This window comes from Argopecten irradians, chromosome 2 (assembly GCF_041381155.1).
Source record: "Argopecten irradians isolate NY chromosome 2, Ai_NY, whole genome shotgun sequence".
Taxonomy (NCBI): domain Eukaryota; kingdom Metazoa; phylum Mollusca; class Bivalvia; order Pectinida; family Pectinidae; genus Argopecten; species Argopecten irradians.
This window is the reverse complement of record NC_091135.1, coordinates 37,258,846-37,274,986: the sequence shown is the minus strand read 5'-3', so window position 1 is coordinate 37,274,986 and position 16,141 is coordinate 37,258,846. Positions and strand designations below refer to the sequence as shown.

Genomic DNA, 16,141 nt, shown 5'->3' with positions numbered 1-16,141 from the left:
TTAAAACCCAATTAATATATACATGTCTTTCTTTATATGATATCAACTTAAATATGTTTAGAATCTTCAAGTGACTTCTTTTCTAATAAGCTCAGACCTGATATTGGATGAAGGTATATCAAGATGATTCAAAATACTGGACACTGACCTTCAATCAAGGTCTCAGAGTCAGATACACTTATTATATATAATATGTTGGTAATAATGTAAAATGCTGAAATAATATTCTTATACCAAATCTGCAATATTTCTGAAAGATGGCTGCCTGCTGGGCACAGAGTGGAGGCAGGGTATGATTATTTATTCTCTACTTTAAAGATATATGTATTGTGAAAAGTTATAGGACCAGCAAAATTCTTCACAAGGTCTTCGGAATGGTCAAGTTCACGTTGACATGGTTCAATATAAACGGTCACCAGACACTATCAAAGGTGTTGATAGAATTTCTCAGCAGAATTCTAGTACTAGGTTATCTCCCCTTAGCTTAACACTTAGAAATTGGACATGTTGCAGATACATGAACTATTACAAACCAAATGTAAACCAAATTTTAGTTATGATTTTAATGTTCTAGAGACTGGTGGCAAGTTAAGGTTCAACTATAACATCGAATTACATGTATCAATATATCAGACATAAATACATGTATTTTATACCATGTTTATTTAATAATACTTATTCAATATTTTACATGCCATATATACACAATTAATGAGATGAATAAATAGATATGGACATGACTAAGAGAATTATCACAAATCTGCCTTTGGCCCCATACTGAGTGGAATGGCTTTCATTTCTGTCCGCATACACAGGAATTCTCCGGTGACAGTCATAAGAGCAATGCTGATGACGTTAATGACCCACCACGGCAGAGAATTAGGGATGTGTCTGTTGTATATAAGACATGCTACAAGGTGAAAAAGGTGGGTTGTCACAGAAAAGTCTAAACAGAGTTTTGATCGTTGAACAATGAACCACAAGGCAAGAGCACTGAAAGAACAAAAGTGAAAAATATAACATCATGTACTGATTTAGTGAAATATCATACATATATTTCATTAGCAAATTGAACAGATTACTGGAAGGCAATGAAAAGTGATCAGTGTTCAGTGTTACTCTTCCATACAACGGCACTGTCATTTTTCTTCTTCATATTTTTTCAGAAAATTCATTGCAATTTGCATAGCAAATGAAGATATTTTTGGGGGTAATTTCATATATATTTCAGCACTTTTCATCACGAAAACATTTTGCCAAATCATGTAAATGTAACACAGTATTAACTGATCGTCGACTGCTTTCTACTTCAAGAACTCCGGGTGCACAATTTAGCTATTGTGGCAATATAATCCTTTTAAGTTTGCTTAACCTTCACATTTGATTTAGTCATAATAGAAACATTTGAATTTTACAATCTAGTTTTGCATGCTGCCATGCTTAGCAATAAATCTTTGGTGATAAGTAAATCTGACAAAGGTTCAATGTTGAGCCTTCTCCATGCATTCCTCTATAAAATGCTTACATCACTATACATTCACCTTGTTAAACTGTTACTCACCTTGTTAAACTGTTACACTCACCTTGTTAAACTGTTACACTCACCTTGTTAAAACTGTTTACACTCACCTTGTTAATACTGTTTACACTCACCATGTTAAACTGTTACACTCACCTTGTTAAACTGTTACATTCACCTTGTTAAACTGTTACTCACCTTGTTAAACTGTTACACTCACCTTGTTCAAACTGTTTACACTCACCTTGTTAAAATTGTTTACACTCACCTTGTTAATACTGTTTACACTCACCTTGTTAAACTGTTACTCACCATGTTAAACTGTTACACTCACCTTGTTAAACTATTACACTCACCTTGTTCAAACTGTTTACACTCCCCTTGTTAATACTTGTTTACATTCATCTTGTTAAACTACGGTTTACACTCACTTTATTTAAACTGTATCATTCATCTTGTTAAAGCTGTTACACTCACCTTGTTAAACTGTTAAGAAGGAATGCAATTACATTAAGTCTGCCTGAAGTTTCTAATACATCAAGGTCCTGCAAAGATAGACAATAGTAGGAATCATTGATTAAATGAAACTGATGCATTTTTATATGATAATGAAACCAGCAATTAACGTCTAGTGTAATATGACACAAAATGATACACCATTTGGATGGAAGAGAATTTAAACTTAACAGAATGACATGGAATAGGAGATGGGTAACTTTATGTTTCCTTTTCATGACAGGGGCATAAGAAACATGATAATTTAGTGAATGATGACCCCCAATGATTGGCTCTTGGTGTGAAAGAAAAAAAAAAAAAAAGGACATTGTAATGATTTTAATTGTTTGTTTAGTAGTTGTTTTATGTTCTATTACTATTTATTAGGCAACAGGGTCATTAGGTATATCACTATATGCCAGGTTAAGGACTCTGGGGAGGTGATGGGGAAAGCTGAAGTACCTGGAGAAAAACCATGACCTATGGTCAGTACCTAGTAATGTGGGAATCAACCTGGAGACCCAGAGGAGAGTTAGTATACCAGAATACTTCTAACTTAATACTTGGACACCACTGCCCTAAAAATTATTTTATGTCATCTGAGACTAGACTTTTGGGACATATGAAGCTCCATTACATTGATCATTTGGTCTGTTTTCTGTATCTGTTACAGGTACAACAGAAATTACTCCAATAACATGCATATGAGAGTCCATGGTCACTGGTCAGTCGATTTCATATCAGACTGTACATCGTCATATTTCAGAAGTATTTCATTGTGCTATACAGTGATTTTTTAGGTACATTTGAGGCCGAATAAAGGCCCCTTTCCCTAGAGAAACTTTGCAGTATTTTCTTAGATCTACACCAATATAACAACTCCCAATTCGGGGTCACCACAGCATGGCCCCTGGCCTAGAATCGGAACACCTCTGATAGCCTTTTATTCTTCCAAGAGAAACAACCACACCGAAGATTCCGTAAGCGACGCTAATTGGCTAACCACAGGGGTCATGCTAACCTCAGTGAGGTGACCCTAAACTAGGAGTTGTTTAATGTTAGATCTTTTATTGGAGCGTATCATATAACATCGTAGTGGAGTGGAATTACAAGTCTAATTTTAATTAGATTGACCAAATATTTAACTCTTATCTGAGTGATCCACCAAAAGTAAATATTGCGTTTGTGACAGACTGTATCTAGGGGATCAGATCGCACCCTTCAAATGTAGTGTTTACTTGCTAATTTACTTACTGTTTCAGTGAACACCTTATCCAAAGATGAATCAAAACTGCCTATCATGTTCATCAAGTAATTCCAGACTCCAAGTAGTAAATAAAACTGACTCTGCATGGCAATGATCTGCGAAATGATCAACACTGGATCCCACACATTACTACGAAAATGACCCGTCATCTTTGGCAGTCGTTTCTGGAGGAACCTACGCATTACCCTAAATACAAAGTCAAAAGTGGGAGCAACTCCAATTTCTCCCAATATGTCATGCAAGAACTGTCTTCTATAATGAAGAGAAACTAACTTTCTGGTACATCAATGGCCAAAATCAATTTTGGCGAAATATGACGAGGAGAAATCATTGTTATCTCGAGTTGAAGTCATCACACACCAGAGAATAGCAGCTGGGTAATGCCTGACAATTCAATATGGTGTTGGGAGATGCTGGAAAGTGAAAATAAGGAGTCGAACAGATGAGTCAGTGTCGAATGGACACACACGAATAGGCAATCACCCAATTAAGTTCCAATATTCTCCATCACTTCATTTTATACAATATGTTCAGAGCGTTTGATTTTAATTTGCTTTGGCATTAATCCCTTCAGTTGGGTCTAAATTAAGATGAAATTCCCAGTTTCTTCCCTCACACAACAGTGTGTCACATCTCATCACGTCACGACAAATCTGTATCATCAAGACGCTTGAATGTAATGACCGTCTGCAGAAATGCCGCAAAAGGCCACACGGGGCGCGCACTTTGTAGTCTTGCCGATTGTGACAAGAACGACAAACCTTGCACGGGCTGAACATTTTGCATTTGATAACACTAAGGCGCTTATGCATGCTGTTATTTTTCAAATGTCCATCATCATCATGACAAACACCTAGATTTATGTGTCATTTGATTTGTAATTTAGTTTTGCTAATTTCTTGTCTTGTTATTTACAGCAGAAACATATTTATAAGCCTCTATATACATAGGCCTAACGTTATATACGTTTCTGTTTACAGCTCGTCGGTAATTTGGTGTATGATATCTCCCGGGGAGATTTATATAGTATTACCTCTTTGATATCTCTGACGACTTTTTCAACAATGTCTAAGGTATTTGCAAATCTAGAAACAATACATACACGTATCGTATTTGATCCAATAGGCGCCCATGGCACCGCAAACTGGAACTAACCTAAAGTACGTAAAATAAGACAAGTTGCATAAAAAAAAAATCAAAAATCTGCAAAACAAAGAAATAAAAGAACCCTACAAAGTTTCATATTTTCAGTCTGCATTTAAAACGAAGTAAGTGAAACTCGTGCCTCAAATAGGGGAAGTGGCGCCTATAGTGATGGGTGTTTATTAGTTGAAATGGGGTACGCGAGCGCGAATTATTAGTTTTTTATCTTAATGACTCAGTATTACAGTTTTGATTCCAGCATATGTTGGGTTTTGAAGGAGACAGGTTCCGATTTAAAAACTAGGTACATATGTAAAGTTTATCCGATATGCGATTGATATTTTTCATTTACCTTTTTATTAGATGCATCAATATCCCCAGGACTAGACTGGTTACATCCTAAAGTTCTTAGTAAGGAACTAAGCTAAAGTATTAGTCTCCCTTTATCAATAATCTTCAATAAATCAATATAAGTAGGAGTTCTACCATCAGAATGAAAGGAGGCAAATATAACACCAATCTATAAAAAGAAAGAACAGGAAAGCTACAGACCATTTAGTTTGACCAGCTTCACTGTAAAATGTTTGGAATCTATTCTTAGCGACAATATGATGGTACATTTAGATCGGAATAATATTTTCGCTGACAAACAATTTGGCTTCATAAAAGGAAAATCAACAACACTTCAACTGCTGGAAGTTCATAATGAAATTACCAAAAAACTGGAGGAGAGAGGAAATTTGGATACGATATATTTGGACTTGCCATGTAAGCGTCTGATAAAAGAGCTAATGAATGTTGAAATAAGAGGCAAAATTGTCAAATGGATATCATCATTCTTAGAAGGGAGACACGGCAAAGAGTCTTCTGACAGGGTAGAAGTAAATAGTGGAGTTCCTCAAGGATTGTCAAAATCAATACTCGGTAAATCAAAGCTGATGATGCCAAGAGTTATGACAGACTCCGAAAAAAATCTAAGTGATTTGGACAAATTAAGTGAATTGTAACTACTATGGCAATTGAAGTTCAACTCGTCAAAATGTAACACACTACATTTTGGACAAAGAAATTCACATTTTGATGACGTCAAAAGAGAGAAAAAGACGAATCATTACAACACATTTTTTGTGACAAAGGTGAGAAAGACCTTGGAGTTATTTTCGACACATGAAGTTTAATCTACGTGTAGCAAATTGTGCAAAAAAGCCGAATAAGCTCATCGGAATTATAAAACGATCATTCACCATGTTGGAGAAGGATTTGTTTCTTCTAATATCGGAAAGACTGATTTTTTGGGGTCTACCAACTCTTTAATATAGTAGACTACGATATGATATGATCCCAGTGCTTAGAATTATAAATGGTTTTGACAAAACGAGCTAATCATCTAATGGATTACTTCCCATGAATAAAGTTTGAGCTAGACCCCTAAAACGTCTAAAATGGTCAAAGGGCACTCAGGTGGGCCCATATATAACAATTACTAATTCTCATATTCCTTTGGTCAAGATAAGGTTAAAGGATTTGGTCGTATATTAATTGAACGTACATGTGTATTTTCCTCTTCTAAATTATACATCTTAGAAGTCTTTTTTGTTGTTGTTGAAGAGAGCTTTAATAGATCAGAGCTGATTCACATTTACTCCGCTAAACCTGTCTATAGATATTATTACGTTTTTTCCCTAAGATGTACATGTGGGGCATAGGCAGGCAAGTTTAGCAGACTAGATTTTACAGGGATACCCAGGGTCTTTAATCGGTCAGGATAGGCGAGATCTTTAAGAGATCTTTAAGGTTAACAAGTCTTTTTGTACCTCTTCGTTGGACGTTTTCTATGGTTTTTAACGTTATATCTTTTTTGTCCAGGGAGACCGAACGACAGAGCAGTATTCCAATTGAGGTCTAACCATCCTCGATACTCCAGGGGTTACAATAACTGACGTTATATGGGCCCCTGGACTATATCATAGTAAAACTGAAGGCAGTTCAGAAGAAAATATCTGACCAATCACAAGCCTGCAAAGAATTCCTTTGAAGACTACAGAGAGAGCGACGCCCAGCTTCAAAGCCACACAGTCAACCACAGTGTACCGCTATACAGCTGTTTTGATATAATATCAAAGGACTGAATTACGTGTTCTATTATGTTGCCTCCAGTTTTACTAAGAGATAGTCCAGGGGTGTAGAGATCGTATGTGATCGTAATCCCTGGAGTAACGAGGATGAGGTCTAACCAGAGTCTTAAACAGTGCTTTAAAGGTTTGGTTGTCAAGATATGTGAATGTTCTAAATATGTCTCTGCTGATTGATATGTAATTAATTCCTTGTAAATGATTTGGCCATTGATTTCTTCTATCATAATAATAAACAGTGTCCTTTTTGTCAAAACGCGTCAGACGTCTTTTCATCCGTTTTTCTTAGCAAGTGTGAGTTTAGGCTTGCTTTATCAAGCGTTTCGTTAACTCGGATCGCTCGCGAGATTTGTCGGTCTCTCCGCCATTTTTTTCCGGCTACAGCTCGTGGGATAAAGGTTTGTCTCTCGATTAAGAAAGATCGTGTCAATATAACTGTAAACCATATTACCGGTAATTATTGTAACTAACTCATTGAATTTTAATTGATGAATAATTTATCAAAGACGCTCGTTTGGTTTTCAGTCATAACTACGTATGACCTTGTACATTTTCATCGATCTCAAAGCCTGTAAAAAGTCACGTTCGTATCGAACGTAAACATTTCCAATAGACGTCTGCTGATTTTAGTTAAAAAAGTCGATACTTACCAAACCTGAATCTGAAAAAATGACTCTGTTTTGCATGTATACACTTTGCTAGTCTACCAAAGATTATGCCCCTAAATCTCCTGAATAACATTGTCGTTCAAATTTCTATGACCTTTGGATATTGAATGACTCTGTACGATAGACTACGTTAGTATTTGATTAAAAAAGTAAAACTGACTTATGTGCTTCTGCAGTGTACGAAGGAAAGAATTATTCGCCACCAGTATGCTATTAACATTTATAATACACAGGTTAAGCAAATAAATGTCCATGATAGTGATAAAGAGTACATGTACAAGACCGCATGTACAATAAGCCACATTTAGCTGAAGTTTAAGTCCAAACCCCCATTCAAAAAATGCTAGGTTATGATCATGACCTTAGGTTTGTGGTTTTTTTTCAATCATTGGATACTCTGGATCTGATTCCCCCTACCTCCACATTCTCAATTATAATAAGTGATCAAGTCTGACCTTCGCGATAAATAGGATAATTTTGTAACAGGAGAGGGGAAAATGTAGTGGCCAGACCAGGATTCGAACCTGGGACCCTCCGAACACTATTCGAATGCTCAACCAACTGAGCTACCTGGTCACCGATGAACGACCAAGTCCAATCCTGCTACAATCCTCCCTCCTTTCTCAAAGTCTTCGCCCTCAAAGACATACATGACCCTTCTAAACACCACCACTGTGGGTTATTAGTTGGGTGAGAAAATGTAGCCCCCAGACCGGGATTTGAACACGGGACCCTCTGAACACTAGCCAAGTGCTCTACTGACTATGCTACCTGGTCACCGATGATCGCCCAGTCCAATCCTGCTACTATAGCTAGATAAATAAAAATTACATTATATTATATAATTACAGTTTATACCGCCAAATTAAAGAATGCCATATTATTTGAATGTGTTTTAACTTAATGCATACAGGTACTTCATAGTTCATATACATGTACTAGTCCGCTAAGACTGACCATAATCGCAGACTCAAAATTCTGACTGATTGCCTGTAATCTGACGACAACAATTGTGAGAATTCTACATGTTGGTTTGGGGTCAAATATTCCTTTACAATTAAAGGAAAATGTTTGGAACTCACTTGAATGAATGTCTTGGTCTGTCACATCCCAACTCAGCACATTAACAATGCTATGGCCCTATGTTCGGGACATACAAAAATCCGTGTTTCAGTAGCCATCTTTGAAGACCAAAAGTGTAAAAAAAAAAAAAAAATTAACAGCCAATCAGAATCGTTGAATTTCACGGGAAATGGATCCCAGCTGTCTGATTGGGTGTTAAAATTAACTTTCAGATGGCTACCCAAACTTTGATTCTAGGACCTCTCGAACACAACTAGGGACATAGCATCATTAATGTGATAGGTTGGGATGTTGGCCCTATGTTCGAGACATACAAAAATCCATGTTTTAGTAGCCATCTTTGAAGACCAAAAGTGTAAAAAGAAAAAAATTAACAGCCAATCAGAATCGTCGAATTTCACCGATAATGGATCCCAGCTGTCTGATTGGGTGTTAAAATTAACTTTCAGATGGCTACCCAAACTTTGATTCTAGGACCTCTCGAACACAACTAGGGACATAGCATCATTAATGTGATAGGTTGGGATGTAACATGTATTAAAGTGAGTGCCAAATGTTTTCTTTTAACTGTCAATACCTCTTTGACCCTAATTAAACCTACAGAAGTCCTACAATCGCTGTCGCCACATTTGTACTACAATCCCCGGCTTTTCAAGATCAGTAGGTAACTTACCATAAATAGGCGATCAGTAAGAATTCGGAGTCTGTGATTATGGTCAGTTTTAGCCAACTTATATATTATGTACGATATAAGATATAAGATACTAAAATCATTATTCTTCTTCATTGCAGTAGCCAATATGAGTGGTCAAATAGTGTTGAGGCGACTAGCCAACAGTATAAAATGGCAGCAAGTGAGGTCATGTTCCGCTGTAGCAAAAGTTCATGAAGTTAAAATTTATCCCATGGACCAGATGAGCTTAGAAGCAAAACACCACCACTATCCCACCATTGGTAGGTTATAATTCCTGTGTATAATTATTCGTATTGTCTTCATTCTTATTTTCAGGACATTTACTTTGTATGAGAAACAAATCAAGTTATAGATGTGGCCTGAAACATCATATGTATATACCTGTGTTTTTCCTGGGTATTTTGGGAAATTGTCACCTGGTGAAAATTGGGAAATTTTGTGCGATAAAAGTAGGAAATGAAAAACTTAAAGGGTGTTTATGAAAATTTTGGAAATGGTAGAAATAGACAATTATGCTTCTCTAAGAATCAAGTGTAAGAATGGATACTAAAATACGATGTTCACACTTAGGATTTCCGTAATTTTTTAGTTTCATTGCACAAAATACACGTCAACTCACTGATTTGGGAAATTTAGACAAAGATTTGGGAAAAAATAACAAGAAATACAATTGGGAATGGGGCCTTATTTCGGCCCCAAATATATAGGCAGGAAAAACACTGTATACAGAGAGGGAGAGTGAGAGTTTCCTTTATTAAATGAGAGATTTCCCTCTATCTCATCCCTGCTTCTGCAATTGGAATAATGCAACAATCAAAAGATAACGTTATCCTAACATTATTTTAGCCTTAAAAATTAAAATGTATCATAATCCTGCAAGAATTAGAAATAATTGTAAAGGCCTTAAACAGTTTGTCCACTTGTACAATGTACATTTATAAATTGAACTATTTATATTTGTGTCAAGTGTGTATTTTATGTTTTTAATTGCTTTGTGCATTAATATATATACATTAATACACTAAATTTTGTGATAACCTGGACAACCGTTAAAAAACCCCAAAAAAACCAGATGTGCCATGCATGTAAATTCACTATTAAAAATGCATTTGCTTAATACTTATCAGAAATTATTTGTAAAACAGTAAATTTGAGTCATGCATTAAATACGGGGTTTTTGCCAGGCCTTTGTAGGGACCGGTAGAAGGACCCATTCCCAATCCCAAAATCACCGGTAGAAGGACCCATTCCCAATCCCAAAATCACTGACAAAAACCCTGCAACAAGTACCATTTATTACAGTATTACATACTGTTTTCAGGTGATCGAGACATCACAGGACATGGACTTGGAAATGATTGTGGCTACGTCGATAACCATGAGTGGCCTTGCCCAGGAGTGCGCTTCAAGGCTAACACTCCAGAAATTCTAGCTCTTAGGGAAAAGGAAAAGAGTGATTGGAGTTCACTAACCTTAGAGGAGAAAAAATTCTGTAAGTTAATTGCAATAATATTTTAGATCAATTGAAACAAGGTTAAGTGACTTAATTTTGAAATTGAATTAAAATATTTGGATATTACCAAAACATTCTCGACATATCCACTCAGTATCATGGTATACATAGTAAAGAATGATGCTATTATAAATGGAATTATCATGCTGTGATTTTTTTTGTGGGCCTTTGTTAGGGATATCCTACTGAACTGAAATATATCTATTATTTGCTCTTTTCTCTGTATATGCTATAAAAGTATATACACTTTCTGAATCCCCCCTCTCCAAAAAATCTTAACGTTAACATTGCTTTATAACAGTTGTTTCAAATATAAAGAAAATCTCCACATTTGACATGGATTCCCCTGTTTCAATGTAAAGTTTGCATTTACAATATACCAGAATTTAGTTTCCGATAACCATGTGCTGTATCTGTGTGATGTTAGCTTCCTATTTCAAACCATGCACTGTATTTGTGTCTATTTTATCTGATTCTCTTTGTAGTGTACAGAGCCTCCTATGCTAACACATTTGAAGAAATGCTGGCGCCCACTGGTGAGCTCAAGCGACAACTCATTATATTCTTATTTGGATGTGCCATGACACAGATTTTCTTGTGGTTCCAAGATAATGTCAGTAAGTACATTTTGTATTGATATCTATGGTAGTATACCCATTAGCCCAAAATGAGAGTAAGTTCCACTAGTAGGACTGTAAATATTAACTTTGTTAGAAAGTTTTTAAATTAATTCAATTGATATACATATAGCGCAGTAAATATGTAAACTTAGTAAGTATTTATTTTCTTATTGTTTGCTTTCATCATTTGTAGGATTATCCTTAAATGTATGGTATATTAAAATAAAGTTGATAATTGATGGATGGTATTAAGAAGTAAAAAATGATGAAGTACTTTTAATTTTGCATTTACTATATCATGCATTTTCGCTAATTTCATTCATGAATATAGTACGTAAATTTGTAGATCAGGGATATTTAATTTATTAACCTTTTGTAATTATGTTTTATATAATTATTTGCGAAACATTTGAATTCTCATAAAATTATGTGAAAAAATCTTGCGAAAAACGTTTTTATTACAATGGACTTTAAAGTGTATGTGGCTGTTATCGCCCCTCAAGCCGCTATTTACAAATGTAGAGACTCTCTTGGTGTATTCAATCAAAATTGAAATTCAGAATAAATTGTGCTATAACTATTCAATCTCAGCAGATCATTCTTTAATAAAGCAAATTGTTTAAATCTGTTTGGAAACACTAAATATTTTCTTTTTGATTTTCAGTTCTACCACGTCCATCAGCTATGTTGAAGGAAGGAGGAATGGAAGCCATTTTGCAAACCCTTGTCAGAAGCAGAGATGGAATTATGTTCGGTATCTCTAGTCGATACGATTACAAGAAGGGAGAATACAAGCCAGGCATGGAACCCAAGGGCTCTGGCTCTCTTGAGAAGAAGAAATAATCTAAGAACATTTTTTAAGTTTTGTGAGTCCAGCAGAAAAAGTGTGTATTTAAGAATTTTATGAAGACAATGTAAATAACACGTTTTCTTCAGGAACAATTCAGGATTTATTGTACACAGTATTTGTTTTGTAGCTGTGTTGATAAAATATGTGATAAGAAAAACAGTGTCTGTTTTCTTTGCTATCAATTTGATGAACAGTAAAACCTTAAAATAAAATGCCTCTGATTTATAAATAGTAACTTCTAAAGTTTCACTCATAATGTTGAAAATTTGTAAAACAGAAGCAATATGTGATACTGAAGTTCTACTGCTCATCTCTTGAATTTTGATTTTTTTTCAATCTTAAAAACTTTTGAAATGACAATTACCCTATTTGACGCTTAATAGAACTAATTTGGACTAGCCTTTCATAAAATGTCTCTACTAAGTAAACCATAAATCAACTTGCAAAAGAAAACAGGAAGGAAACCAACATATTTCATATTATCAATATGCATTTCATTCAAAGTGTGAAATTGAATTCTAAAAAAGTGGGAGTAGGAGTGCTTATAGGGATGAATACAGTAACTATAATTTTAGCCCACCATCATCAGATGGTGGGCTATTCAAATCGCCCTGCGTCCGTGGTTGGTCGTTCGTCAGTAAACAATGCTTGTTATCACTATTTCTTAAAAACTACTGCAGGGATTTTGTTCAAACTTCACATGGAGGGTCCCCTTGGTCTATGGTTGTGCCATACAGATTTTGTTGCTGATCGGAAAAACAAGTTGGCCGCCAGGCAGCAATCTTTGATTTTGGCAGTTGAAGTTTGTTATCAATATTTCTTGAGAACTACTGAAGGGATTTTGTTCAAACTTCACATGGAGGATTCTATTGGTCCCTAGTTGTGCCATATAGAGGCTGATCAGAAAAACAAGATGGCCGCCAGACAGCCATCTTTGATTTTGGCAGTTGAAGTTTGTTATCAATATTTCTTGAGAACTACTGAAGGGATTTTGTTCAAACTTCACATGGAGGATTCTATTGGTCCCTAGTTGTGCCATATAGAGGCTGATCAGAAAAACAAGATGGCCGCCAGACGGCCATCTTGGATTTTGATAGTTAAGTTTTGTTATCACTAAGTGCCAAAGGGATCTTTCTCAAATTTAATGTGTAGGTTCCCCTAGGGCCCTTGTTGTGCATATTGTGATTTGTGACTGATTGATCAACAAGATGGCCGCAAGGCAGCCATCTTGGATCTTTGATTTTGAAGTTGTGTATTTGGACCAATTTTTCAAAAGATGGACGCCAGGCCCATCTTGGATTTGATCTCAAAGTTTGTTATCGCTATTTTTCAGATAGTACTGAGGGGATCTGTCTCAAATTTCTAGTGTAGGTTCCCTAGGGACCTTGTTGTGCCATATTGCGTTTTGGGACCGATCGGTCAACAAATTGGCCGCAAGGCAGCCATCTTGGATTTTGATATTCAAAGTTTGTTATCGCTATTTCTCAGAAAGTAATGAAGGGATCTGTCTCAAATTTCATTTGTAGGTTCCCCTAGGTACCTAGTTGTGCATATTGTATTTTGGGACCAATCGGTCCTCAAGATGGCCATCTTGGATTTTGATAGTTAAGTTTTATTATCACTATTTTTCAGAAAGTGCCAAAGGGATCTTTCTCAAATTTAATGTGTAGGTTCCCCTAGGGCCCTAGTTGTGCATATTGCATTTTTGGACCAATCCGTCAACAAGATGGATGTCAGGCAGCCATCTTGGATTTTCATAATTAAAGTTTGTTATCGCTATTTCTCAGATAGTACTGAAGGGATCTGTCTAAAATTTTATATGTAGGTTCCCCTAGGGACCTGGTTGTGCATATTGCGTTTTGGGAACGATCGGTCAACAAATTGGCCGCGAGGCAGCCATCTTGGATTTTGATATTCAAAGTTTGTTATCGCTATTTCTCAGAAAGTAATGAAGGGATCTGTCTCAAATTTCATTTGTAGGTTCCCCTATAGGGACCTAGTTGTGCATATTGTGTTTTGGGACCAATCGGTCCACAAGATAGCCACCAGGCAGCTATCTTGGATTTTGATAGTTTAAGTTTGTTATCGCTATTTCTCAGAAAGTATTAAATGGATCTTTCTCAAATTTCACATGTAGGTTCCCCTTGGGCCCTAGTTGTGCATATTGTGATTTGTGACTGATTGATCAACAAGATGGCCGCCAAGGATGTTATGTTATGGTGCAGCGTCAGTCATCCGGCCGTCGTCCAGCCGTCCGGCGTCAACTTTTCCATTTAAGCAACTTCTTCTCCAAAACTTGGAGATTCCTGAAATTTGACTTATAGCATGCTGGGATGAAGGGCTACCAAGTTTGTTCAAATGAATGACCTTGACCTTCATTCAAGGTCACAGGGGTCAAATAGGTGAAAATCTTTAACAGACTTCTTCTACATAACCAAGAGGCCTAGAGACCTGAAATTGGGCCTGTGACCTGCTGGGGTGAAGGGCTACCAAGTTTGTTCAAATTAATGACTTTGAACTTCAATCAAGGTCACAGGGGTCAAATAGTCTGAAATATTTTGTTAAGATTTCTGCTTCATAACAAAGAGGCCTAGGAACCTGATATTAGGCCTGTGACATACTGGGATAAAGGGCTACCAAGTTTGTTCAAATGAATGACCTTGACCTTCATTCAAGGTCACAGGGGTCAAAAAGGCTAAAATCTTTAAATGACTTCTACTTGATAACCAAGAGGGCTAGAGACCTGATACTGGGCATGTGGCATGCTGGAATAAACGCCTACCAAGTTTGTTCAAATAAATGACCTTGACCTTCATTCAAATAGGTGAAAATCTTTAAACAACATCTTATTAACCAAGAGGCTTAGAGACTGATATTTGTCATGTGCATGCTGGGATAACGGGCTACCAAATTTGTTCAAATGAATGACCTTGACCCTGACTCAAGGTCACAGGGGTCATAACAATTTCTTCTTTATATCCAAGAGGCGTAGAAACCTGCTATTGGGCCAGTAACATGATGGGATGAAGGGCTACAAAGTTTTTTCAAATGAGTGACCTTGAACTTCATTTAAGGTCCCAGGAGTCAAATAGGTTAAATCTTTAAACGACTTCTTCTTAATAAGCAAGAGGGCTAGAGACCTGATATTGGGCATGGAACATGTTGGGATGAAGCGCTACAAAGTTTGTTCAAATGAATGACCTTGAACTCCATTCAAGGTCACAGGGGTCAAAAAGGCTAAAATCTTTAAACGACTTCTTAATAACCAAGAGGGCTAGAGACCTTATATTGGGCATGTGGCATGCTGGGATAAAGGGCTACCAAGTTTGTTAAAATGAATGACCTTGACCTTTTCTCAAGGTCACAAGGGTCAAATAGGCTTAAATCTTTAAACAACTTCTTCTTTATAACTAAGAGGCCTAGAGACCTAATATTGGGCCTGTAACATGATGGAATGAAGGGCTACAAAGCTTGTTCAAATGAATGACCTTGACCTTCATTCAAGGTCACAGGGGTCAAATATGCTAAAATCTTAAAACGACTTCTCCTTAATAACCAAACAGCCTAGGGACCTGATATTAGGCCTGTGGCATGCTAAAATCAAAGGCTACCAAGTTTGTTCAAATGAATGTCCTTGAACTTCATTCAAGGTCACAGGAGTCAAATAAGCTAAAATCTTTCAACGACTTCTTCTTATTACCCAAACAGTCTAGAGACCTGATATTGGGCATGTGACATGTTGGGATGAAGCACTACAAAGTTTGTAAAATGAATGACCTTGACTTTCATTCAAGGTCTCAGGGGTCAAATAGGCTAAAATATTTAGATGACTTCTTCTTAATAACGAAGAGGCCTCATGACCTTATATTAAGCCTGTGACATACTGGGATAGAGGGCTACCAAGTTTGTAAAATGAATGACCTTGACTTTCATCTCAGGGGTCAAATAGGTGAAAATCTTTAAACGACTTCTTCTTAATAACCAAGAGACCTAGAGACTTGATATTTGGCATGTGACATGATGGGATAAAGGTCTACCACTTTTTTTCAAATGAGTGACCTTGATTTTCATTCAAGGTCACAGGGGTCAAATATGCTAAAATCTTAAAACGACTTCTCCTTAATAACCAAACAGCCTAGGGACCTGATATTAGGCCT

The 16,141-nt window shown here is 36.4% G+C and overlaps 2 protein-coding genes across 2 annotated transcripts; one reads left to right on the top strand and one right to left on the bottom strand.

Moving 5' to 3' along the window:
* Positions 1-646: 646 nt before the first annotated feature.
* LOC138315367 (protein SYS1 homolog) lies at positions 647-3,948 on the bottom strand. The gene is made up of 3 exons (XM_069256337.1): positions 3,269-3,948; positions 1,997-2,064; positions 647-993 (listed from the first exon to the last, which is right to left on the bottom strand). Exons 1-3 carry the CDS (start codon positions 3,461-3,463, stop codon positions 753-755), a joined length of 504 nt encoding a protein of 167 aa, XP_069112438.1. The 5' UTR covers positions 3,464-3,948; the 3' UTR covers positions 647-752.
* A 464-nt stretch (positions 3,949-4,412) lies between these two features.
* Positions 4,413-12,141, top strand: LOC138316629 (cytochrome c oxidase subunit 4 isoform 2, mitochondrial-like). The gene is given in 7 exon segments (XM_069258303.1): positions 4,413-4,441; positions 6,846-6,901; positions 6,904-6,954; positions 9,100-9,261; positions 10,323-10,493; positions 11,000-11,131; positions 11,799-12,141. Coding segments are annotated over 7 exon segments (780 nt in total). The 3' UTR covers positions 11,978-12,141.
* Positions 12,142-16,141: the final 4,000 nt, after the last annotated feature.

Coding starts and splice junctions, on each gene's coding strand:
- LOC138315367 (XM_069256337.1), bottom strand. CDS start 3,463: ATGCGTAGGTTCCTCCAGAAACGACTGCCAAAGATGACGGGTCATTTT. Junction 2,065..3,268: donor ATAAGGTGTTCACTGAAACA/GTAAGTAAATTA, acceptor CTATCTTTGCAG/GACCTTGATGTATTAGAAAC. Junction 994..1,996: donor CTTCTTAACAGTTTAACAAG/GTGAGTGTAACA, acceptor TTGTTCTTTCAG/TGCTCTTGCCTTGTGGTTCA.